The sequence below is a fragment of the Palaemon carinicauda genome, chromosome 2 (assembly GCF_036898095.1).
Source record: "Palaemon carinicauda isolate YSFRI2023 chromosome 2, ASM3689809v2, whole genome shotgun sequence".
Lineage (NCBI taxonomy): Eukaryota > Metazoa > Arthropoda > Malacostraca > Decapoda > Palaemonidae > Palaemon > Palaemon carinicauda.
In genome coordinates, this window is record NC_090726.1 from 130749867 (window position 1) to 130775671 (window position 25805).

At 41.5% G+C, this 25805-nt stretch overlaps 2 protein-coding genes across 3 annotated transcripts in view; one reads left to right on the top strand and one right to left on the bottom strand.

Moving 5' to 3' along the window:
* Positions 1–25805, top strand: part of LOC137627039 (sodium-independent sulfate anion transporter-like) — a 477203-nt gene that overhangs the window by 78349 nt on the left and 373049 nt on the right. For both annotated transcript variants that reach the window (XM_068358087.1, XM_068358069.1), the window contains exon 2: positions 9535–9933. The gene's annotated coding sequence lies outside the window, so the exon portion shown is untranslated. The remainder of the gene's footprint in view (positions 1–9534; positions 9934–25805) is intronic.
* On the bottom strand, positions 2994–3308 carry LOC137620037 (uncharacterized). The gene has a single exon (XM_068350318.1). The coding sequence runs from the start codon at positions 3306–3308 to the stop codon at positions 2994–2996; it is 315 nt and encodes a 104-aa protein (XP_068206419.1).

Sequence of the window (25805 nt, forward strand, 5' to 3'; positions counted from 1 at the left end):
TTGAGCGTCCACCTAACGTGACGACGAGCGTCCAGCTAACGTAACGTCAAGCGTCCAGCAAGATGTGATGTCGAGCATCTAATGGGACGAGACGTCAAGCATCAAGCAGAACGCAATGTCGAGCATCAAACAGCTCGTAACATGGACATGTACGCATTTCCACCGTTCAAATTCATTACAAAGTGATGCAAAAGTTTGTGTCACACGAAAGGACGGAGTGACTATAGTGGCCCTATTTTGGCCCTCAGAGAGTGGTTCACAGAGGTACTGGAATGGATGGTAGACACTCCAAGAAGTCTTTTGTTAAGAGTAGATCTACTCAAACAACCCCACTTGGAAAGGTACTATCAAAATCTCCAAGCTCTTCATCTGTCTTCAGATTATCGAAAAACTCACAAGAACTAGAGGTTTTTTCGTAGGAAGCAACTAGAGCTTTCGCAAGAGCAAAGAGGACTACCATCAAGGTTTACCAATTCAAGTACAAGGTTTTTAGAGAGTGGTGCAGAGTCAACTCTCTTTCCTCGTCCAGTACTTCTATAACTCAGATTACTGACTTCCTGTTATATCTTCGAAGGAAACGCAATTTTGTCATCCTCTACCATGAAAGGATACAAGAGTATGTTAGCAACCATATTCATGGCACAAAAACTTGGACTTTTCTAATGTTAAAGACCTACAGAAACTTCTCATATCATTTCAAACATCAAAGCAACAGCTTCAGGATTCACCAGCTTGGAATCTGAATATTGTCCTGAAGTTCTTTATGAGTGACAGGTTTGAGCCCTTGCATTCAGCTTCATTTAAGGACCTCACGATGAAGACTCTATTTTTGGTCAGTCTGGTGACAGCTCAAAGAGTCAGTGGGATTCATGCTTTTAGCTAAAACGTTGGTTTTTCGAGATAACAAAGCGATCTGCTTATTACAGGTAGGCTTTCTCGCCAAGAACGAACGCCCTTCTCAACCTTGGCCCAAGGCTTTTGAGATTCCGAACCTTTCGGATGTGATTGGCGAGGAGTTGGAGAGAGTCCTGTGCCCTGTAAGAGCCCTGAAGTTTTATCTGGACTGTACGGATGAGTTGCAAGGCAAGTCAGAAGCTCTTTGGTGCTCGGTCTAGAAGTCCTCGTTACAGATGTCGAAGAATGCACTTTCATTCTTCATCAGGCTCTTAATAAGAGAGACTCATGCACATTGTAGTGAGGCATACCTCAAGTTTTTGAAAAGCCAAGATGCATGAAGTTGGAGCTGTAACAACTTCGGTGGCCTTCAAGCAGAATAGATCGTTGTAAAGCATTAAGGACACAACCTTTTGGAGGAGTAAATTTGTTCGCTTCACATTATTTTGAAACGTGTCCAGACTCTTTATGAGGACGGCTTCACTCTGGGACCATTATTAGCAGCGAGTGCAGTAGTGGGGGAAGGATCCACCACTACGTTCCCATAATCCTATACCCTTTTATTCTATTGGAACTTTTGTATTTTTATGGTTGTTTGTGGAGATTGCGACAGTCTTCCACAATCAGTGATTTTAGTCAGTTGGTCATTTTGTTCCTTGAGAGTGCCCGGAACAAGGGTATTGGAGGAGGTCCTGTCAACATAGAGGTATTTACACTGGTTTGACAGCTCCTAGAGGTCTTCAGCCCCCTGGGTGGATCGCTGGATCTCATAAGGAAAGCAGACATAATGAGGCAGAATCATTGAAGTTGGCTTCCTTATCAGGTACGAACCCTTAATCTTGTTTTTATTAACTCTTAAGTAATATTCCAACTATGTTGGCTGTCTCTAACCCTCCACCATGGGTGTCAATCAGCTATTTTTATACTGTATAACCACCGGGTAAGTTTGTTTAAAAATTATATTTTCATAATAAAATAAATTTTTGAACATACATACCCGCTGGTTATATAAACTTTATTCCCCCCCTCCTCCCCTCTAGATACATTCTATGGGCATGGAAAATCTGAGGATTCATGGAATGGTTCTGTGTATCTCGCGTGAGGGCGCTGGTGTACACCTGGCTACTCTATCTGCGATTGCCGCGAGTTTTGAATTTCTGCCGGACGTCAGAGACCAAAGCTATTTTTATATAACCAGCGGGTATGTACAGTATGTTCAAAAATTTATTTTATTAGGAAAATATCATTTTAGGTATTCCACCATTGTATATTTGTTGTGTAGTGAACGATGGGTTGTGGTCGGCATTCGGACACTAGGCAGTTCGGGTGCTACCTCTGGCCACCGTCCGCAAACCACTACAGCATCATCCTTTGCTGCTTCCTAAACGATTCTTCTTCTTCTTCTTTGTCTACATCTTTTCCCACTTCTATGTGGGGTCGATGTTTCTGGTCAGCTTCCTCCATCTACCTCTGTCCCACACCTCATCACGGTTAATCCCTTTGATCAAAGGTCATCCTTGATACAGTCCACCCACCTTTGCTTTGGTCTCCTTCTCCTTCTCGCTCCCCGTACCTCCATTTCCATAAATCTCCTCCCAATATACTGTTCATCTCTTCTCATGACGTGACCATACCACCTCGGTCTACTTTCTTGGATCTTATCTGATAATTTTCTAACTCCTGTGCTACACAGTATAACATCATCAGCAAAAAGCATACACCAAGGAGACTGATCTTTAATACCTTGTGTTACTACATCCATGACCAGATCAAATAGGTAAGGGGTCAATGCAGACCCCTGATGTAGTCCCACCTTTACTGGGAAACTTTCTGTTAGGCCTATACTGCTCTTAACATTTGCTTCTGCCCTTTCATACATATCTTGGGTGATTCTTACATAATTCTCAGGACTCCCTTTTCTCTCATACATCTCCACAGCTCCTGATGTGGTACTCGATCTTATGCCTTCTCCATGTCAATAAAGACCATATGCAATCCATTCTGTTTCTCCCGATGTTTTTCTATCGTCTGACTCAAAGCAAAAAAAGGAAAAGAAATAAAATAACATTTTTATAAAATATAAATTCGAACATAAAAATCTAGTATGAAATATTATGAGCTATTCCACGCAAGTAATCAATAACATTTACGTCTGGATCATAGTTTCCGACAAGTCTTCGAAGTCGTTGGGCGCAATCTCGATATTTTTCCTTTTTCTTGGGAGGTTCCTGACCAGCTACGTAGTGCTCAAATCTAACTTGATTTAATGCCTGTTCTTTCTTAATGCAGTCAATAAATTTCCAGATGTTTGGATGGCATGCTGTCATCTGTTCTTCAAAAGCTCTGTGCCACCCTTCTACAGAATTGTTTGTCTTCGGCAAATTATGTAATACAGCTTCATAAACGTTCCACATTTCGTGCGGAAATTGGGGTGGTCGACGACGCTGTCTTGTGTCTGGACGTCCTATCCTGGTATCTTCGAAATAATCCAAGACTTCTTGGACCTCAGGGGGGAAAATATCGCTGTCACATAACTCTTCGAATGTAGATACGACTCTCTCTGTTGGTACGAATGCTATTGCAGGGTAGCATTCGCAGACTTAAACAAAATCTTCGTCATTTTCATACCTCTCTTTTAACCCATGACATTGAACAGTGCACATGATACACTGGCAAAAATGGAAAAAACAGCCATTTTGCTTAATTTGGAGAAATGTGTTTTTACATGCTTTTATCATAGCTTTTTCAAAATCTGTTGTTATTGACAATGGGGTTAGAGACGTGAGTGAGTTCTTTATCTTTCCCAAAAATATTTCATACGTTTCTTGAGATTTATCTGGCAATAAGGCATATACTAATGGCAATGAAATATTTTCCTTTAAAATGTAGAGTGTATAACTGAAAGAATAATAACGGGACGGTTTTGAAGGTTCCATCCGCATACCAATGTTGGCTTTCAGCTAACAATTGTAGATTTCGCTGCGTGCTGAAGATCATTATGCGCTTTTCAATATTACCAGACTCAAAATATAAGAACTCCTCCCCATTTGGCAACGTAGTAAAACCCTCAGGAAAAGTGATATGTTTACGATGAGATGGAAGAGCTGGTCCAGAAATACTTTTATATCTTATATTTCGCATTGTTCTTTTCAACGTATCTGTACTTGGAAGCTTTCCTGCTGCTGCTTGACTGTATCCATCAAAAGCAATTGATAATATTGAATGAGGTGAGTCTGTTGAATTCTTTGCTTTGATACGAACTTCTTCACAAATCTTTGCCGCCTCGACATTGGCGGCATCTGCAAGATGATTATGCTCATTCAAAGTCTTAACAATTTTCTCAGCCACTGTGGTTACTCGTGCACGACACTTCGTCTTCTGGTACTGTTCACATTTCCAATGTATTTTATCCTCAATTTGTCTTTCTTTGACGTACATATAGTTATTTATGCACAATTTCTTCTTTCCTTTCTCACTCTGAATGAACCGAGGGGCCATTTTAAAGAAGTGTGTTAGATATATATGCCTAAAAGAGCGAGACAACACTGAACCGCAATGAAAGTGTTGCTGCAAAGGCTTGAGAAAAATTTTATTTATAAAGAATAAAACTCAATAATAGGTGAACTGTTAATTTTTGTTTGCAAACGGTCTATTTATACCTTTTAGGATAATTTTGAAACGATTGTTAGGCAATAAAATACTCTAAAAAAGGAAATGGGTGAATTGTTTTGCGATGAATTGTTAGGCGGTGATTTGATGGCGGTGAATTTTCCTTAACGGTGAATTGCTGGCGGTGATTTGCAGGCGGTGAATTGCAGGCGGTGAATTGCTGGCGGTGAATTTTCCTAAACTCAGCCGGACGATTGGCTGGTGTGGGCAGCATCCGAGACGAAATGCATACAAGCATCCAAAAAAGTGATCCAGTTCCTGGAACATCTGGCATTCAAAATCAACACCAAAAAGTCTCGACTATCTCCAGCTCAGAAGTTTCAATGGCTAGGTATACATTGGAACTTACAGTCACATCGCCTCTCCATTCCATTAAAGAAGAGGAGAGAGATAGCGGGATCTATCAAGAGACTACTAAAATCCAAAAGGATTTCAAGATTCCAACAGGAGAGGGTGCTGGGCTCCCTCTAGTTTGCATCAGTGACAGACCCAGTGCTAAGAGCACAGCTAAAAGATGCATCAGGAGTCTGGAGAACATACGCATCAAACGCTCGAAGAGATCTAAGAAGACCAGTAACGATCCAACTTTGATCACTTCTCAAGCCATGGTTGGAGGCTAAGAATTTGAAGAGGTCAATACCTCTGCAACCGCATCCACCCTCAGTCATCATCCACAGGGATGCATCATTGGAAGGATGGGGAGGTCACTCTCATCATCGGAAAGTTCAAGGAACTTGGTCCTCTCTATTCGAGACCTTCCACATCAACATTTTGGAAGCCATGGCAGTCTTCCTTATGTTGAAGAAATTATCCCCTCGCCCTGCGGTCCACATAAGACTGATTCTGGACAGCGAGGTGGTAATGAGATGTCTGAATCGTCAAGGCTCGAGATCATCTCAACTCAACCAAGTAATGTTGGCCATCTTCCGCTTGGCGGAGAAGAAGAGATGGCACTTATCAGCAGTTCACCTTCAAGGGTTCCGCAATGTGATGGCGGACGCTCTATCCAGGCTAACCCCGATAGAGTCAGAATGGTCCCTAGATGCAAGATCATTCTCCTTCATCTTACATCAAGTCCTGGAACTGCAGACAACAAGAAACTTCCTCGATACGTGGCGCCCCATACGAGGACCCTCTAGCGGAAGCAGTGGACGCCGTGTCCTTCGACTGGAACAATTGGAGCAGGATTTACCTGTTCCCTCCATACAACCCACTGATGAAGATCCTCAACAAGGTGAGATCTTTTCAAGGAACAGCAGCCCTAGTAGCTCCCAAGTGGCCCTGGAGCAACTGGTTCCCTCTAGTATTGGAATTGCAGCCAAGGCTGATTCCCCTGCCGTACCCAGTTCTGTCTGAACAAGTACATGATTTTCTCTCCCTAGCAGTAAGAAAGAGGTTTGGGATCTCGAAAGAGATATAGACTTCGTAGAGGAATATAAGTCTAAATCTACCAGAAGGCAATATGAGTCATCTTGGAAGAAATGGTTAGCCTTCGTCAAGGCAAAAAAACCAAAGGAAATCTCAACAGATTTCTGCTTATCTTTCTATATTCACCTTCATGAACAAGGTTTAGCAGCCAACACGATAACTACGTGTAAATCTGCCTAGACTAGACCCTTGCTTTACGCTTTCCAAGTAGACTTTTCTAATGATATTTTTAACAAAATCCCTAAGGCCTGTGCTAGGCTTAGGCCTGCAGCACCTCCAAGGCCCATTTCTTGGTCTTTGGATAAGGTACTACATTTGGCTTCAAGTTTAAATAACGAAGATTGCTCTCTGAAAGATTTGACTCAAAAAGTTATTTTCTTATTTGCTCTAGCTTCAGGGGCTAGAGTTAGTGAACTAGTGGACCTCTTTAGGGAGGAGGGCCATATCCATTTTACTGAAACAGGAGAACTGAATCGCTTTCCCGACCCAACGTTTCTTGCGAAGAATGAGCTACCCACTAAGAGGTGGGGTCCCAGGAGAATCTGCCCTCTGAAGGAAGATGTCTCGCTGTGTCCAGTAGAGTGTCTAAAGGTCTATCTTCGTAGAACTTCAGACTTCGGGAGAGGACAGCTCTTTAAAGGGGAAACATCGAGCTCAAACTTATCCCTGAAACAATTAAGGGCGAAGATCACCTACTTTATTCGCAGAGCGGATCCTGACAGTACACCCACAGGTCATGATCCTAGGAAAATTGCTTCGTCGTTAAACTTTTTCCACCTCATGGATTTCGAGAGCCTTCGCTCGTTCATTGGATGGAAATCATCCAGAGTGTTCTTCAAACACTACGTGAAGCAAGTTCAAGAATTAAAGAAATAAGTGGTGGCGGCAGGCAGTGTACTAAAACCTGTCACTTAGTGCTGCGAGGAACAGTGAATTATTTGGGACTATAATTCTGGAGGGTGTACATGTTGGCACGTTATGGTGCAACATGGTAAGTGAGATGTCATCATAATGACATTATGGACTGTTCCAGTGTATATGTGAAGAAACATAGACTTAACACTAGTGCTGTGTGTTTTTACACAAGTGTAAATAAACAGACTTCTCAGAAAGAGATTAGAAAATTATTTTAAAAATTTTCAAATGAGTGGTATAAAAATTTTGTTTTCAGGTAAAACAAGTATTTCTGATTTGATTTTGTTTCATCTATGTTGGTAAATTCTATTTCACTTGCATTTTTTACATTAGTATAAAATGTATGCTGAATTATGGTTTATTGTTTAACAATAAATGTCTAATGGTTTTGTGCGTCTTATTCCGCCCTAAACGTATATAAACTTATACATAAATAAAGTTATGTCTGAGCATTACCTTTATTCCTTACTATTCTGCATAATTATGTTGAACAAATATAGTAAATTTGTTCCTATACGTAAACAAACCTCTTCTGGCCAGGCTTACCTTGTTCTGATACAGATAGAAAGGTGTCTGCTGTGGTATACAGCTAAGCTGATATACCTTGGATGCTATGGTGGCTTACATGTACCCATGTAGGATTTATAAATACAAACTTTGGCTTGAGGTATACAGTGAGACCTGTACGCCCTTTTGGTTACTAGGTTGGTCATATGAAATATGCAAACTTCGAGACTTTTTCCCGAGTCTGGCATGACTCTTCCTTGAAGGGGGCAGGAAGCACTAACATGGTTTATGATTAGAAGTAATGACATATAACGGTAATGTCATAGGTCTCTAGGTCTAAATGACCAAGGAAATATTGTCTTGAGGGTTAAGGCACGACTGGGAAATCCACGGATACATTAATGCTCTGGTAAACTTCCATCAGGACAACATGGCCTGAGCCCAAAAAACGGGATCTTTGGGTGAGATAGCCATGTCGTCCTGATGGACCCGCCCTCTTTTCTATGAAAGGCCTTGGCAGGATCCCTCCCAATAATACTGTATCTATAAGTACCGGCTCAACGCTACAAGGAATAAAGATGGCGGCGATTATGGCGCCATTTGAGTATTCAAACAGTAACGGAGGAAGGGAACCTTATTAACGGCTCCTCTTTTATTTTGCCACTTTTCCCCTTCGAAGTGTAAACGCTATGCGGGGTGCAGATTGCTATGTGGCGTGTCAAGAATACGTCCCCTGATATTATGCGATATCCTAAAAGGAAACTTTAAGGATATTCGCGCCACGAGTTAGAATTCTGGAGACCTTAAGTTAAATTCTCTGGGAATATCACTGTAGTCAATTATACCCTAGGAAGCTACTTAAAGGAACCTTCCATCAGGATGACATGGCTATCTCACCCAACAATAGATTTTCCGGTTAGTAGTAGTGCAGCTACGTCCCTTAAATTTTGTATAAACATTTCTTTGAAAAGTTTTAGCAGCAGCTAATTGCGTACCAAGTGGGTTTTTGCTATACATTATATTAGATTATCATGGTTTGCTTATGGAGGTTGCTAGGCTCTGGGCTCTGTAGTGGCTGCGGAGTCGTGGTCTAATTAATTTCGAGTTCAGTTAATTTATAACTCCTATCTACGAGGATACAGGGTTTTCATTTACAAAATTGATTTTGTAAAATTCAGACGTATCATTTACATCAAGAATTATCCTTTCTAGAGGCAAATTACAATCTGGTATTTCAAACCAAATCTTGAGATGATTTGTTAAAAGTAATTTAGACCAGGTTTGTAAACATTGACCATGGTTAATTGCTTTTAATTAAATTTATCCTATATCTTTCTTTACTAACACACTACCTCTAGTAGTGTGTGGGAGTCAGCAATATGAACATGAGGGGAGGGTCAGAAATAAACATAATTTGTATAATATTTTTTTTCTTTCTATTCTCACCTGATGTCCATACACATGCCCACCCTCCTTCCCACTGTCTTGTGGTATGAAGAGGATAGGGACAATTTTGACTTTGAAACTGGAGTAAAAGACAAAGGGAGAGAAAATGGGAAATATTTTAAAATGTTTAATATTTTATGGGTAAATGTCAATTAAACCAAGCTTCTGGAGGCGAAGCAATATAAACTTAACGTGAGTATAAAAATAAGGAAGAATATTAAAATTTTGTTTATGGATCATATTTCCGATGAAAACCTCCAGAAATATTGGGTGTCTTGGGTCAATAAAATATAATGAGGGGGGACGAACAGCAGTGAACATTTTTGGATGTGACAGTAGGTTAAAAATCAGTAAGAAAGTATAGAAATTAGTAAAGATTTAGGCTGCACAGAAATTCAATCAGAAAAGACAGGAGAGAGAAGTTGCTTAATTTCCAAACTTATAAAAGAAAACTCTAACTTTGAAATTATGTAGATAAAGATGGTGGTGGGAAAAATTATATATGCTTTTTACTGAGTAGGCTTCATGATTTTAGTGGTAATTATTTTTGTATACAGTGGTTCCAAACCCTTTCATGTTACAGTTACACATTCGGGTGTAACAAACAGTTTTATACATGAATGGTGAAACATATTAAGATAATGTTACTCCATGTCTATTGAATTTTTTTTTCAGATGAAATATGAAGATTAAAATTTGAGAACATTATGTTCTCTTTCCTTTTTTAAACTGAAATCGAGACAATTTAAAACCAGAGTAATGGCTTTGTGGAGTAAAAAGGAAATCGTGGTTTCTTTTATGTGGAAAATCAATGGAGAAGTCAGAGGATATTCAGTTTGTTCCATAAGAACCTTTCGAATTATGGCAAACTATTGTAGCTGAGGTAAGATGAACTAAAATCGAGGAAAGATGGAAATATCAGTTTGTGTGTAATGTATTGTGAAGTGAAAAATGAAGGAATGATAAAGTGCCTACAAAGTGCTCATCTTTAGTGATGGAAGACACACCCAAGATTGGAATAGTAGAGGGAATCTTGTGCTTGCCTGGCCTGACGGAAAAGTAACCCATTGAAAGGTAAGTGTTGTAGGCAACTGTGCATTACCAGTACTTCCTAAGTAGAAACATACGAGTCTTTTTTATTTCTTATTTATTTTCTGACTGAGAACGGAAATTATTTGGTGATAGAAATACATTTTATATACATTAGAAGAGATTTTCTATTGTGATACAAAAAGCTTATGTCCAGTAGCCTACATGCAGTTCAGTTGATCATTATTTTGTTTCTTGCATAAGGAATAAGGCAACAGTAACGTATAGTATAGTGTCGAATAGTTACTGCAAATATGTGTCTAGGTTTTTGTACAAAACACAAATGTGGATACTTATCTTGATGCTTTATTTTCATCTTTTATTTTCATTTATCTCGTGCTTGATTGCAATTAACTCGAATCAAATTTCGCCTATGTTACCCCCTCCCCCTTTATCCCAAGGCACTTATGGAAAAAATAGTTTTTCAATATTAATCTTACCCGATGATCATGTAGCTGTCAACTCTGTTGCCCGACAAAAAAATCTAAGGTCGGGATACGCCAGCGATCGCTATACAGGTGGGGGTGTACAACAACAGCGCCATCTGTCGAGTAGGTACTCAGGTACTTCTTGTCAACAAGAACTCAATTTTTCCTCTGTCGTGCCACCGGCAAGACCTACTTGGATACGCTGTTGTTTCTGGAGTTGTTTTCACGCATTTGGTGATGTATTCGCTCTAGATTTTAGCTTTCGCTATTCAGGAACTATTATCATTAGCTTATCAAGCTTTTTGATTAGATTTGGATTAATTGTTGATGAACTTTGCTAGATTTTGGATTCCCCCCTTTGGCTAATTCAAGAATTCAAGATGTCTGACCATTCTCAAGTCCCTAAGTACAGGCAGTGTAGCGCTAGGGACTGTTCTAGGCGTCTTCCGAAGGCCTCTATAGATCCTCACACCGTTTGTTCCAATTGTAGGGGTAAATCCTGTCAATTGGAAGATCGATGTGAGGAATGCGCTGGGCTTTCGGAATTCGATTTTAATGAATTCCTAAAGAATGCACGTAGGCTAGAGAAGGATAGGATCAGGAGGAGTTCTTCTCGCTCGTTTGATTTTTCCTCTCCCCATGCCCCTCAACCTATTCCTTCCCCTGTGGTGGTGACTCCCGACCCTGCTACTAGTGCTCAACCCTCCATGGCGGACATGATGCGTGCCATTCAGGCTCTTGGTGACAGAGTGGAGTCATTAGCTAATGACCGGAATCAACTTTTGGCCGATGTCAAAGAGTTGAAAGCGAAAAGTGCAGTGGGAAGTGTAGTGAGTGCAAGTGCGGTGAGAAGTGTCAGTGTCAGTGTCAGTGTTGCGCATGAGGGTGCATCTGTTCGTGCCAGTCGTCCTCCCAGTCCGGGACCTCTTGCAAGCTCCCAAGCCCAGGGGAGAAGCAATGTCGAAGGACCAAAGGGTTCGACAGGCCTTGATCAGTGTACGGATGTACCCTCAGTGGTTGCGGACGTATCTGTCAGAGATCGTCCCATCCACAAACAGACGAGTGAGCCCATTCATTCCTCGTCTGTGGAAGAAGTTTCTAGGAAGAAACGTTGGACCAAGGTCTCACGACCTCTCAAGCGCAAGGTCCCTTCCGAGCGAGTCCAACGGCCCAGGTGTAGCCACTGGGTCAGTTCGGACTTGCCGCAGTCTTCCGAAGACTGCACACCTCCCAAGAGAGGTAGAGTGGTTCCGCAGCAGGCAATCACTCCGTCTGTTGCCGCACCAACCACGGTAGACCCTAAGTGGTCCATGCTGCAGACTATGCAGTCTCAGCTTGCTTCCTTCATGCAGGAGTATCGTGCTGAGAAGGTTGACACTGCACCTGTTAACCTACAACCTGCCACGGTTGTGCGCTCAGCAGATACTGCGGCTGCCTGCTCCCACACTCCACCTGTGAGAGCTCCACCACCGATGCGCAGTCGACCCTGCCAGACGCATGATCATGCGGCACCCTCCGTTGACATGCGTGAGCTACCGCATCAGCAGTGGGAAGGTGCTGTCAAGCTGCCGTGTTTTGACGCAATGCGGCAGTCTCCGCAACCCACGGCAGCCCCCCCCACGCACCAGCACTCCGCTTTTGTTGTTGCCAGCTCGCAGACTGTCCAGCAGCGGCATGATGTTGGATCCGGTGCAGCTACGCATGCACCCGTGCTGCCGGATTCAGCCGTTCAGCTTTCTGCTCCACCTTTGCCACTTCCTCCTCAGCTTTCGGATGATGGAGTATCTGATGACGACGAAGCTGCGCATTTGGACGATCCGCACTCCGACATAGAAGAACCCAAGTCTACGCCTCCCTCCTTAGACTTTAGGAAAGTCCTTGCCCTGTTCAGGGAATTGTATCCGGAACAGTTTGTGTCTGCAACCCCGCGCTCACCTCCCTCCGAGTTCGCTTTAGGCATGCAGTCAGCAGCTCCTGCCTTTACGAAACTCGTACTCGCGCGCTCATCCAAGAGAGCTTTGAGGGTACTGGGAGAGTGGTTGCAGTCCAAGAAGCAACTGGGGAAGACTGCCTTCATCTTTCCGCCTACCAAGCTTGCTTCCAAATCTAGCGTCTGGTATGCCACGGGAGAGGAACCCGGCTTGGGAGTTCCTGCCTCTGCCCAGGGCGACTTCTCAAGTCTGGTTGACTCTCCCCGCAGGCTGACTATGAGACGATCTAAGATTTGCTGGTCCTTTTCTGACATGGACCATCTGTTGAAGGGAGTTTTTCGTGCTTTTGAGATCTTCAACTTCCTCGACTGGTGTTTGGGAGCGTTAAGCAGAAAGACCTCCCCTTCGGATAAGGACTCTGCCATGCTTATCATGTCTAGCATGGACAAAGCCATTCGGGATGGGTCTGGTGAGCTTGCGGCTTCGTACGTGTCTGGAGTGCTTAAGAAGAGAGATCACCTTTGCTCCTTCTTGTCTGCGGGGATCACACCATGCCAGAAGTCGGAGTTGATGTTTGCTCCGCTTTCCAAGTGTCTCTTTCCGGAAGAGCTGATCAAGGGGATTGCTGCCTCGTTGATCCAGAAGGATACCCATGACCTGGTGGCGTCTTCCGCACGTAAAGTCACAGCTTTACCTTCAGTGCCTAGACCTAAGATGGACACACCAGCATCTAGGTTCATCCCGCCCTTTCGTGGCAGAACCTCCAGCAGAGGAGGTACCCGTGCCGACAGTCATCGTGGCAAAAAGAAGAAGGGTTCCAAGTCCTCAAAAGGCAGAATCTGACTGCCTACCTCTCCAGACAGCAGTGGGAGCCAGGCTCAAGAACTACTGGCAGGCTTGGGAGAGCAGAGGTGCAGACGCTCAGTCTGTGAAGTTGCTAAGAGAGGGGTACAGGATTCCGTTCTGGCGCAATCCCCCTCTAGCAACTACTCCCATCGACCTCTCTCCCAACTACAAGGAGGAGGACAAGAGGCTAGCCTTGCAGCAAGAGGTGTCTCTCTTGCTACAAAAGGGAGCGGTAGTCATAGTCCGGGACCATCAATCCCCGGGCTTCTACAACCGTCTCTTCCTGGTAGCGAAGAAGACAGGAGGCTGGAGACCGGTGCTGGACGTCAGTGCTCTCAATGCTTTTGTCACCAAGCAGACGTTCACAATGGAGACGACGAAGTCGGTGCTAGCATCGGTCAGGAAGGAAGACTGGATGGTCTCGTTGGACCTAAAAGACGCGTACTTTCATGTCCCCGTCCATCCAGACTCCCAACCTTTCCTAAGGTTCGTCTTTGGAAAGGTCGTTTACCAGTTCCAAGCCCTGTGCTTTGGCCTAAGCACGGCACCTCTTGTGTTTACCAAACTGATGAGGAATATTGCCAAATTCCTTCACTTGGCAGACATCAGAGCCTCCCTCTATTTGGACGACTGGCTTTTAAGAGCTCCGTCAAGTCGTCGCTGTCTGGAGAATCTCAGATGGACTATGGATCTGACCAAGGAATTGGGTCTCCTGGTCAATATAGAGAAGTCCCAACTCGTCCCATCCCAAACCATTGTCTATCTAGGTATGGAGATTCAGAGTCGAGCTTTTCGGGCTTTTCCGTCGGCCCCCAGAATCAGTCAAGCCCAAGAATGCATCCAGAGCATGCTGAGAAGGAACCGATGTTCAGTCTGGCAGTGGATGAGTCTAACAGGGACACTTTCATCGCTGGCCCAGTTCATCGCGTTAGGGAGACTCCACCTCCGCCCCCTTCAGTATCATCTAGCTGCTCACTGGAGAAAGGACATGACGCTAGAAGCGGTCTCAGTTCCTATATCCGAAGAGATGAGGTCTGCGCTGACGTGGTGGAAGAACAGCATTCTTCTCAAGGAAGGTCTACCATTGGCTGTTCAGACCCCCGACCACCTTCTCTTCTCGGACGCATCGGACACGGGCTGGGGTGCGACACTGGACGGACGGGAATGCTCGGGCACGTGGAATCCGGAGCAAAGAACACTTCACATCAACTGCAAGGAGCTATTGGCAGTTCATCTGGCCTTGAGAAACTTCAAGTCCCTCCTTCTAGGCAAGGTGGTGGAGGTGAACTCCGACAACACTACTGCCTTGGCGTACATCTCCAAGCAAGGAGGGACTCATTCGAGGAGGTTGTTCGAGATCGCAAGGGACCTCCTCACCTGGTCAAGAGATCGAAAGATTTCGCTGGTAACGAGGTTCATTCAAGGCGACATGAATGTCATGGCAGATCGCCTCAGCCGGAAGGGTCAGGTCATCCCCACAGAGTGGACCCTTCACAAGAATGTTTGCAGCAGACTATGGGCCCTGTGGGGTCAGCCCACCATAGATCTGTTCGCTACCTCGATGACCAAGAGGCTCCCGAATTATTGCTCACCGATTCCGGACCCAGCAGCAGTTCACGTAGATGCCTTTCTTCTGGATTGGTCCCATCTAGACCTGTATGCGTTCCCTCCGTTCAAGATTGTCAACAAGGTACTGCAGAAGTTCGCCTCTCACGAAGGGACACGGTTGACGTTGGTTGCTCCCCTCTGGCCCGCGAGAGAATGGTTCACCGAGGTACTGCAATGGCTAGTGGACGTTCCCAGGACTCTTCCTCTAAGAGTGGACCTTCTGCGTCAGCCGCACGTAAAGAAGGTACACCCAAGCCTCCACGCTCTTCGTCTGACTGCCTTCAGACTATCGAAAGACTCTCAAGAGCTAGAGGCTTTTCGAAGGAGGCAGCCAGAGCGATTGCCAGAGCAAGGAGGACATCCACTCTCAAGGTCTACCAGTCAAAATGGGAAGTCTTCCGAAGCTGGTGCAAGGCGAATTCAGTTTCCTCATCCAGTACCTCTGTAACGCAGATAGCTGACTTCCTTTTACATCTAAGGAATGTAAGATCCCTATCAGCTCCTACGATCAAAGGTTACAGAAGCATGTTGGCAGCAGTCTTCCGCCACAGAGGCTTAGATCTTTCCACCAACAAAGATCTACAGGACCTCCTTAAGTCTTTTGAGACCTCAAAGGAGCGTCGGTTAGCCACACCAGGCTGGAACCTAGACGTGGTTTTAAGGTTCCTGATGTCAGCAAGGTTCGAACCGCTTCAATCAGCCTCTTTTAAGGATCTCACATTAAAGACTCTTTTCCTCGTTTGCTTAGCAACAGCTAAAAGAGTCAGTGAGATTCACGCCTTCAGCAGGAACATAGGTTTTACATCTGAAACGGCTACATGTTCCTTGCAGCTTGGTTTTTTAGCTAAAAACGAGCTTCCTTCTCGTCCTTGGCCCAAGTCGTTCGAGATCCCAAGCCTGTCCAACTTGGTTGGTAACGAACAAGAGAGAGTACTATGCCCAGTAAGAGCTCTTAAGTACTATTTAAGACGTACAAAGCCATTACGAGGACAATCAGAAGCTTTATGGTGTTCTATTAAGAAACCTGCTTTACCGATGTCTAAGAACGCAGTTTCTTATTACATCAGGCTTTTGATTAGAGAGGCCCATTCTCATCTGAAGGAAGAAGACCATGCTTTGCTGAAGGTAAGGACACATGAAGTTAGAGCTGTCGCTACTTCAGTGGCCTTCAAACAGAACCGTTCTCTGCAGAGTGTAATGGATGCAACCTATTGGAGAAGAAAGTCAGTCTTCGCATCATTTTACCTTAAAGATGTCCAGTCTCTTTACGAGAACTGCTACACCCTGGGACCATTCGTAGCAGCGAGTGCAGTAGTAGGTGAGGGCTCAACCACTACATTCCCATAATCCCATATCCTTTTTTAATCTTTCTCTTGAAATGCTTTTTATTGTTGTTTTTGGGTTGTACGGAAGGCTAAGAAGCCTTCCGCATCCTGGTTGATTTGGCGGGTGGTCAAATTCTTTCTTGAGAAGCGCCTAGATTAGAGGTTGTGATGAGGTCCTTTAGTATGGGTTGCAGCCCTTCATACTTCAGCACCTAGGAGTCGCTCAGCATCCTAAGAGGATCGCTAGGCTCAGTAAGGAAGACGTACTTAAAAAGGCAGAGTAATTGTTCAAGTCGACTTCCTTACCAGGTACTTATTTATTTTATGTTTGTTATTTTGAATAACTGCTAAAATGAAATACGGGATACTTAGCTTCTAATGTTAACATGTATGCTGGTCTCCACCCACCCCCCTGGGTGTGAATCAGCTACATGATCATCGGGTAAGATTAATATTGAAAAATGTTATTTTCCTTAGTAAAATAAATTTTTGAATATACTTACCCGATGATCATGAATTTAAGGACCCTCCCTTCCTCCCCATAGAGACCCAGTGGACCGAGGAGAAAATTGAGTTCTTGTTGACAAGAAGTACCTGAGTACCTACTCGACAGATGGCGCTGTTGTTGTACACCCCCACCTGTATAGCGATCGCTGGCGTATCCCGACCTTAGATTTTTCTGTCGGGCAACAGAGTTGACAGCTACATGATCATCGGGTAAGTATATTCAAAAATTTATTTTACTAAGGAAAATAACATTTTATTTAATTGTGAGGATTTTACTTTCCAGGAGAATCTCTTCACAACAGATATCCAAAGTCTAAAGAAAGATCTTGCAGATATCTAGGATCATATCCTGTGGGATTGGTGCACCATCACTCCCACGCCAACCATACACACAATTTTCAGTTCAGATATTTTGTGACACATTTATATTTAAAATCTGCTTGCGGGTATAATTTTTAGAATGAGGATCTTTCTATTCAATAACTTCAAGGGGTGGGGGTGGGGGGGAATCACCTTCGTTGTATGTTTCAATCAATCATCCCTAACTCAATTTCTTTAACTCGGATCTTTTGAACAATGGGGTTAGAGCATGTATTAATCATGATTACCGCTAAGGGAGTGATCCACTTGAGTATATAAATGACCTTAGTAATTTATCTGATAAATCAATTTAAATTCTTAATAAAAAGGCAAATATACACAAGTGGGTTAGATGAAAAAATCGTAGACTCCCTTCACCTATATCACACCTTTATTCTTACAAATTAAACTTTACCTTCATACAGTCCTCTTAACAGGTTACACAAAAGCAAAAGGTTAGTCTGAACATAGAACATAAAGGGATTCGACAAATAACATCGATTATCCCGTGAATGAAAGGGGTTAGTTAAAATTGTACAGCACAACGGGACTCTTAGACAAACAGTCTACTCGATTATCTCAGGAATTAAGGGGTTTAGTCAAACACGTGGGCGATGATCGATTGAATAGTGTTCGACGTCCTTAAGATTAGGATGAAAATAAATCAATACAATAGTTACTACACTATCCACATGCCCGCTCGAATCTTTTAAGCCAAACAGTGATCTACAATTAGCCTAAACAGGTTATGTCTTATCTAAATGGGAGAATGTAGCCTCCTATTGATACCTCGTCAACTCTTATGGTATTGATCCCGATTTCCCGGGTGCACTCCAAACTGGGTACCTGCTGAGGTTAATATAGCTAGCTGGGCTTGTCCTCGAGATTCCCCTTTTGTAACTGCCGACTTCATGATACAGGGAGCCCTGTCACTACAACTGCTTCAAGGTTGGCATCTTTGGCATCTTCCTCTTCTGAATACATGAGGCAGGGTGGAGGGTGGTGTGTGGGAAGATATTAACTGAGGACGGGCCATACTGGTCTCCAATAGCTTGACCTGGAGACTAATGCTCCAGATGGCCTACAGTTATATAGCAGGCTGTATGCAAGGGAATGTCCATTCACCTTTCCCAAAACAGGACACAAGAATTCTTTGTAGGTCTACCTGATCTTGAGGTGCCATATCGTGATTGGAAAGCGTGATTAATCTTTATCTAGAAGTAGAGGTCTTTTAGGGAGTCAACAGAGAATATAATGACCAATCTTGCAGCTCCAGGTGAATATACCGAAAAATAAATCCTGACTCTGGCAGATACAATAATTGATTTAATGAAAGAAAAATTGTCAAAGGGAGTGTATGTCGAATAATATTCCTATACTGTCAAATTTTCTAAGATCGCCAGGGTTGGGGCAGGTAGAAAATACAGAGTTGTCAGATCTATAGGTAAGGTCACTTGAATGCTTCCCACAGAGTTAATCCTTCTTGAAAGGATTTGCTTAAGACCTCGGGAATAGGTTTGCTTTTTAAAGTACACCTGTTTCTATATTTCTTTATTTTCATTCCTGATTCTATGTACTCCTTCCCATATATGTACTATTTACATATACTTTCTTTTATCAGACTTTGCATCAATGGTTAAAGTAAATACTGGCAGTGTATATTAGGACTGAATAACCCTGCTTTTCATAAGTCCTGTTATGAATGTGGATGTCATGAGATTCAAGTAATAAAAGTTTTTGGTAGGCATATTATTATTATTATTAAATGCTAAGCTACAACCCTAGTTGGAAAAGCAGGATGCTATAAGCCCAGGGGCTCCAACAGGGAAAATAGCCCAGTGAGGAAAGGAAATAAAGAAAAATAAAATATTTTAAGTATAGTAACAACATTAAAATAAATATTTCCTATAAAAACTATAACAAAACAAGAGGAAGAGAAACTAGATAGAAGTGTGCCCGAGTGTACCCTCAAGCAAGAGAACTCTAACCCAAGACAGTGGAAGGCCATGGTACAGAGGTTATGACACTATCCAAGACTAGAGAACAATGGTTTGATTTTGGAGTGTCCTTCTCCTAGAAGAGCTGCTTACCATAGCTGAAGAGTCTCTTCTACCCTTACCAAGAGGAAAGTAGCCACTGAACAATTACAGTGCAGTAGTTAACCCCTGGTGTGAAGAAGAATTGTTTGGCAATCTCAGTGTTGTCCGGTGTATGAGGACAGAGGAGAATCTGTAAAGAATAGGCCAGACTATTCGGTGTCTGTGTAGGCAAAGGGAAAGAACCGTAACCAGAGAGAAAGGTCCTATGTAGTACTGTCGGGCCAGTCAAAGGACCTCATACATAACTCTCTAGCGGTAGTATCTCAACGGGCGGTTGGTGCCCAGGCCAACCTACTACTTCTATTTGTGTTTGGTCTAGCCTACTGGAATCCAGATATAAAGGATTGTATCTTTGATTAATTATTGTCTTACTATTATGGCTAAGATACAAGATGATAGAAAGGCCTCTTATTTTTGTTGGTGATTTCAGTGCTCACCATAGGGAGAGGTTAAATTCTGTATCTTCTACTGATTGCCATGGCTTAAGAGCTTTTGACTTTGTCCCTGAATAAGGCTGTGAGTAAACCACAAGTGAAGCTACTCAGAGGTCTGGTAATTGCTTGGATCTCGTATACACCGACTCCCCTGACATTATAGCAAGTAAGGTTGGCCCTCCAGTTGGGATATCTGATCATGTCTTGATTTCATTAATAGTGAAGACTGAGCAGCCTGTCCCTGATGTATCGTACTCACGTAAGATTTATATAAAATCTCAAGCAGACGGAAATGGTATTTTGAGTGATCCTTTGGGCTTGAGTTGGTCACAATTGTATGGTAGTGTTGATCCTGTTGTTCCTTTGAATGAGAATCTAGTCAACATAATTGATGGGCGTATCCCTCCTCATGTGCTAAGGTACCGAGTAGAAGATTGTAGACTTACTTATTTTGAGAAGCAGGAGGCCTATCATCTTTGGAATGGTAACATCAAATTTGACTTGGAATAACTATACTCACCTGGGCGCTTTTGCCGAGAGAGTTTATGCTTAAAATGAAAAGGAATACATTTTAACCATAAAAAAAACCTTTCTGGTACAACCCAGGAACATAAGTAGTAGACTACCCTTAAATCTGCACACTTTGGTGCAGATGCAACACTTCCTCCTTTACTTAAACCAGATGGCTCTTTAACTCATTGTCCAAAGGAAAAGGCAGCCCTTTTGACTGATGTGTTAGATACTAAGCAGAGTAATGAGAAACTCGATCTTCCTCATTCATGTTTTCCTGAAACTAAACTAACTAGTTTAGCTTTTTGATCTCGGGAAACCAAAGCTCTCTTGATGAACCTTGATGCTTATGGTGTAGACCCAAATGGTATTTTTCTTTTGTTTATTTATAAAGACTGCAGATGTCTTAGCTCCAAAGATATCTGTCATTTTGCGTAAGTTAGGAAGAAGAGTAGCTTTTAGCACGTGTTGGAGAATTGATAATGTTACTCCATTATGTAAATGTGTTTTATGGTAGCTCAAATCCAACTGATTACTGCCCAATTTCCACAACTCCCTTATTATCTAAAGTTTTTCAAAGTCTTTAGGCAAAATATCTAAAATAGATTTTCTGAAGATAATCATCTGTTCCCTAGTTTGCAATTTTGCTTTTGTAAATGCCTTGGAGCATATGATGCACTTCTTACAATCTTCAATGCTGTAAAGAAATCCCTTGATTGTGGTCAAGAAGTTCGCATGATTGGCCTTGGTTTAGTGCTGCCTTTGACCGTGTTAATCATAAAACCCTTGTTTTCAAGCTGAAACAGTTGAGAGTGGTTGGGTCTTTTTTTAACATTATTAAATGTTTATGTAATAGATTGCAAAGAGTGGTTGTTGATGGGCACCATAATGAGTATATTAATGTGATATCTGGTGTTCCTCAGGGTAGTGTTCTTGGCCCCTTTACTTTTCATACTATATACACATGATATTTTGTTCGGCCTAGAAAGCAAGTTCGTTGCATATGCAAATGATGATCCTCTCTTTGCAACAATTCCTTTGCATGAATATAGATCTGGGGTGACTGAATCCCTTAATAAAGATCTAGCTAAAATTATTGCATGGAGCAAATTATGGGGTATCAAGTTGAATCCTAACAAAACTCGAGTATGAATACAAGTAGGTCAAGGACAGTTGCTCCTCAACATCTGGATCTCAGCATTGATAATATTTCTTAAACTCTGTATGAATTAAAATTTTAGGGGTGATTTTTGGCAGCATTTTTCCTTTTGAGAACCACATTAGGTCTGTGTCTTCTTCAGTTGCACAAAAAATTGGCTTATTGATAAAATCTTGAGATATTTTTGGTGATCTATCTATTCTCAAGAAGTGTTTTAATTCTTTCATTCTACCTTGTTTTGAGTATTGTTCTCCTGTCTAGTCTTCAGCTGCTGATTATCATCTTAATTTGTTGGACAGGAACTTAGTCTATTAAATTTCTTATTCCTGATCTAGATATGAATCTTTTGCACCGTCGTTCAATTAGTTCATTATGTACGTTGTATAAGATTTCTCATAATTATGACCATCCTTTACATTCAGATCTTTCCGGATAGTACCACGAGGTTCGTAATACTAGATATGCAGTTAATTCTAGTTGTCAGTCCTTAATAATAATAATAATAATGATAATAATAATAATGATTTCTTGGACAAAAAGCATTGGTCGATCAAGAGTGAGTGGCCTTTAATGATACTGATTACGATCTTTTGAATCCCAGTATTAGAAATAGGACCTTACACTTGGATCTGGCATTGCCGGACAAAAAGTATACCGCATCTACATTTTTAGTAATGAATCCTAGGTTTTAACCATTGATAGATGTTCTAAGTATCTCTTGGAAAAAAAAAAAAATAAACTATAATTCAAGAAATGAAACCCATTTCAATATTATTAATTATTACTTGCTAAGCTACAATCCTAGTTGGAAAAGCAAGATGCTACAAGCCCAGGGGCGCCAACAGGAAAAATAGCTGAGTGAGGAAAGGAAACGAGGAAAAACTAAATATTTTAAAAACCAACATTTAAATAAACATTTCCAATATAAACTATGAAAACCTCAACTAAACAAGAGAAAGAGAAATGAGATAGAATAGTGTGCCAGTGTACCCTCAAGCAAGAGAACTCTAACCCAAGACAGTGGAAGACCATGGTACAGAGGCTTTGGTACTACCCAAGACTAGAGAACAATGATTTGATTTTGGAGTGTCCTTTTAGAAGAGATACTTACCATAGCTAAAGAGTCTCTTCTACCTTACCAAGGAGAGAGTAGCCACTGGACAATTACAGTGCAGTAGTTAACCCCTAGCGTAAAGAACAATTGTTTGGTATTCTCAGTGCTGTCAGGTGTATGAGGACTGAAGAGAATCTGTAAAGAATAGGCCATACTATTCGGTGTATGTGTCGGCAAAGGGAAAGTGAACCGTAACTAGAGAGAAGGATCCAATGTAGTACTGTCTGGCCTGTCAAAGGACCCCATAACTCTCTAGCGGTAGTATCTCAACGGGTGGCGGGTGTCCTGGCCAACCTACTACCTAGACTCCTTGACGCTAATATGATTACCATAGCATAAAATTGGCAACGTGTGATATCTGTACCAGCTACACCACATCGATCTTAGAAAGTTTGACAGAGTATAGTCATACATACTTGAAATTTATGCAGAGATGTAAATGAAATAACTATAAATTTTAATTTACTATTTGTAACCGAGATCAGAAAGATAATTTATCCTAGAATACGCTGCTCAATGAAATGAGAACCATTTCATGCAGACAGCTAATTAGTACCCTAGAAATATACCTGTCCTGACATGGAGATCAGAGAAGCTGAAATGATTTAAAACGGAGAAGGGTAACTAAAATAAGTCATGCATGGACAAAATGAAAAAAAAAAAAGATTAATTAAGAAAAAGAGTACTGTAAGGATGATTAATCACACTTTGGTGGTAAAGGGATGATGAAAAAGGCATAAGGTTAACGTGATGGGAGTTAATTGCACTCGTTCACGAAATAATGGAAAATATAATAAGAATAAAGCGTGAAGCCAATCCTTTACTTGGTGTATTTTGGATTGAAGGAAGATGCAAGGATTTTGTATTTGCCTTTAAGTGGACATTCTTTGTAAAATTCTAATTATATTTCACTCCATAGAAGTGAAATATATTGTTTTTCATGGTGCTTTTTTTCTCTTCCTGTTGTCAAATCTTCAAATCGATTCATCTCGTCATTTCTGGGCTAAATGACTGAAATTTGGCACAGAGGTCGAGTGGGAAAATACCCAGGTGCGTTTTGATTTTTTATACACACCTTTTAAATAATTCTATTGATTTTTTTTGCCATTTTCTAACAAAAATTTATATTTTGGTCTCCTGTACCCTGGTATTATATATAACCGAATGACCTGAAATTTGCTACAGAGGAAGTCATCAACATTTTTGGCATACGTTTGTTCAAAATGATTAATTTTTCATTTTTTTTTTCATTTTTAGATAAAAAAAAAGATTAATGTGGAGCAGTCCATGGTTGCCTGGTGAGGGAGATGGAGTAAAATATGCTGTATTTGCTTGGAAAATGTTTCCTTTCTAGTTAAACTAAGTTTTTGTTACTGATGTAAGTTAAGTTTCCATTAGTTTTTTCCTGCAGTCGTTAGTTTTAATTTTTTTCTATTACGTAATCCATTGCAGCATTTTAACTTTATATTGTGCAATAAAGTTCAAGTTTCGCACTGTACAATATGCATTTTGCAGCTCCGTTAACTTTTCCAGCATTTTATGGATTGATTATTAATTGCTGCTTCTTATGAAACTTTTGGCCAAGGCTATGCTGAACATGTATTGTGACTGGGAAATGTTATTATACGTTATTGTTATTAGTTAATAATATTATTATGTAGTCAAGTTCGACCACAAGTCACATTTTCAAACTTGGTAAGTTCACCGAAAAGAGTTTTAGATGAGAAACTTAGATAAATCAGTTGTAAAAAAGTTTGAATGCTATATTATTTTTTTTTTTGAAGTTGTAACCATAGTAAGAAAATCAAAATCCTACAAGCCACCAACAGGAAAAGAAGCCCAGTGCAGAAAAAAATTGCTAAGTAAAAATAATCGATTGAAGAGAAATTAAAAAAGAAAATAATTTTCATTAATATTAATAAGAATTTTAAACAGATAAGTAGCAAATACACTATGAAACGAGGAGTTGTGGTAATACAAGGGAAACGGCCCTGCCTGGCGATCTATTGGACCGTTGTTCGAGCCCCGCTTAAGCTCAAAAGTTCTTGTAGTGTATGTAACCTTAGCAGCCTTGTGAGTTATGGATGGGTGTTTTACGGGAGCCTATATGTCTACCTGTTGAGTCATCAGCATCCATTGCCTGGTTCTCCATGGTCTTAGCTTGATGGAGAGGGACTGGGCACTGATCATATGTCTGGGGTTAGAGTTCTCTTGTTTGAGGGTACACTCAGGTGCACTATTCTATGTTTCCTTATTTCCTTTCCTCACTGGGCTATTTTCCTTGTTGGAGTCCTTGGTCTTATAGCATCCTGCTCTTCCAACTTGTAGCTGAGCAAGTTATAATATAATGATCATATGTGCCCAGTCTCTAGGGTATTGTCACTGTCCCATGTCTCTGCCATTCATGAGTGACCTTTAAACGAGACATGCCAACCTGCTCAACAAAAAAGCATTAGCACCAAGTCTGAACTTTATTAATTCCACTGTTTATAAGGGGAGATCATTCCACAGTTTGCCTCAGCCAGAATGAAACTTCTAGAATCTTATGTAGCATTTAGCCGTATGATAGAAAATACAAGACTCAGAATGAACTGCATTTCATATTCTACATAGTGGATGGTATAGTTTGGGAAGATATAAATACAAAGGATGGTCAGATATATGAAAAATATGCAGCAAGCATAAAGAGTTAATTGAACAGTGGAGCCAGAGATGATTATCCAGATCGGAGATAATGAATTTGATAGACGCTGAGTTTTTGTCCAACAAGGTAAGATGTGAGACAGCTGCTGAAAACCACACAGGAGAAATTATTCAAAATATAGCATGATAAATGAATTACAGATAAAACATTTCCTCAGAATAGAAAGGTTTCAATATACCAGTTATTTTCTGATTGGAGGAGAGACTGGTTTGGATATGTTTCTTAAGATTAGATTTATAACCAAGAGTAGTAGGTTGGCCAGGACATCAGCCGCCCGTTGAAAGACTACCGCCAGAGAGTTATGGGGTCCTTTAAATGGCCAGACAGTACTACATTGGATCCTTCTCTCTGGTTACGGTTCTTTCTCTTTACCTACACGTACGCCGAATAGTCTGGCCTATTCTTTACAGATTCTCCTCTGTCCTCATACACCTGACAACACTGAGATTACCAAACATTCTTCTTCGCTCAACGGGTTAACTATTGCACTGTATTTGTTAAGTGGCTACTTTCCTCTTGGTAAGGGTAGAAGAGACTCTTTAGCTATGGTAAGCAGCTCTTCTAGGATAAGGACACTACAAAATAAAACCATTGTTCTGTAGTCTTGGGTATTGCCATAGCCTCTGTACCATGGTCTTCCACTGTCTTGGGTTAGAGTTCTCTTGCTTGAGGGTACACTCAGCCACACTATTCTATCTGATTTCTCTTCCTCTTGTTTTGTTAAAGTTTTTATAGTTCATAGAGGAAATATTTATTTTAATGTTTGTTACTGTTCTTATATTTTATTTTTCCTTGTTTCCTTTCCTCACTGGGGTATTTTCCATGTTGGGGT

Excerpts from the sequence above, each read along its gene's own strand:
- LOC137620037 (XM_068350318.1), bottom strand. The coding sequence starts at position 3,308 with ATGTGGAACGTTTATGAAGCTGTATTACATAATTTGCCGAAGACAAAC.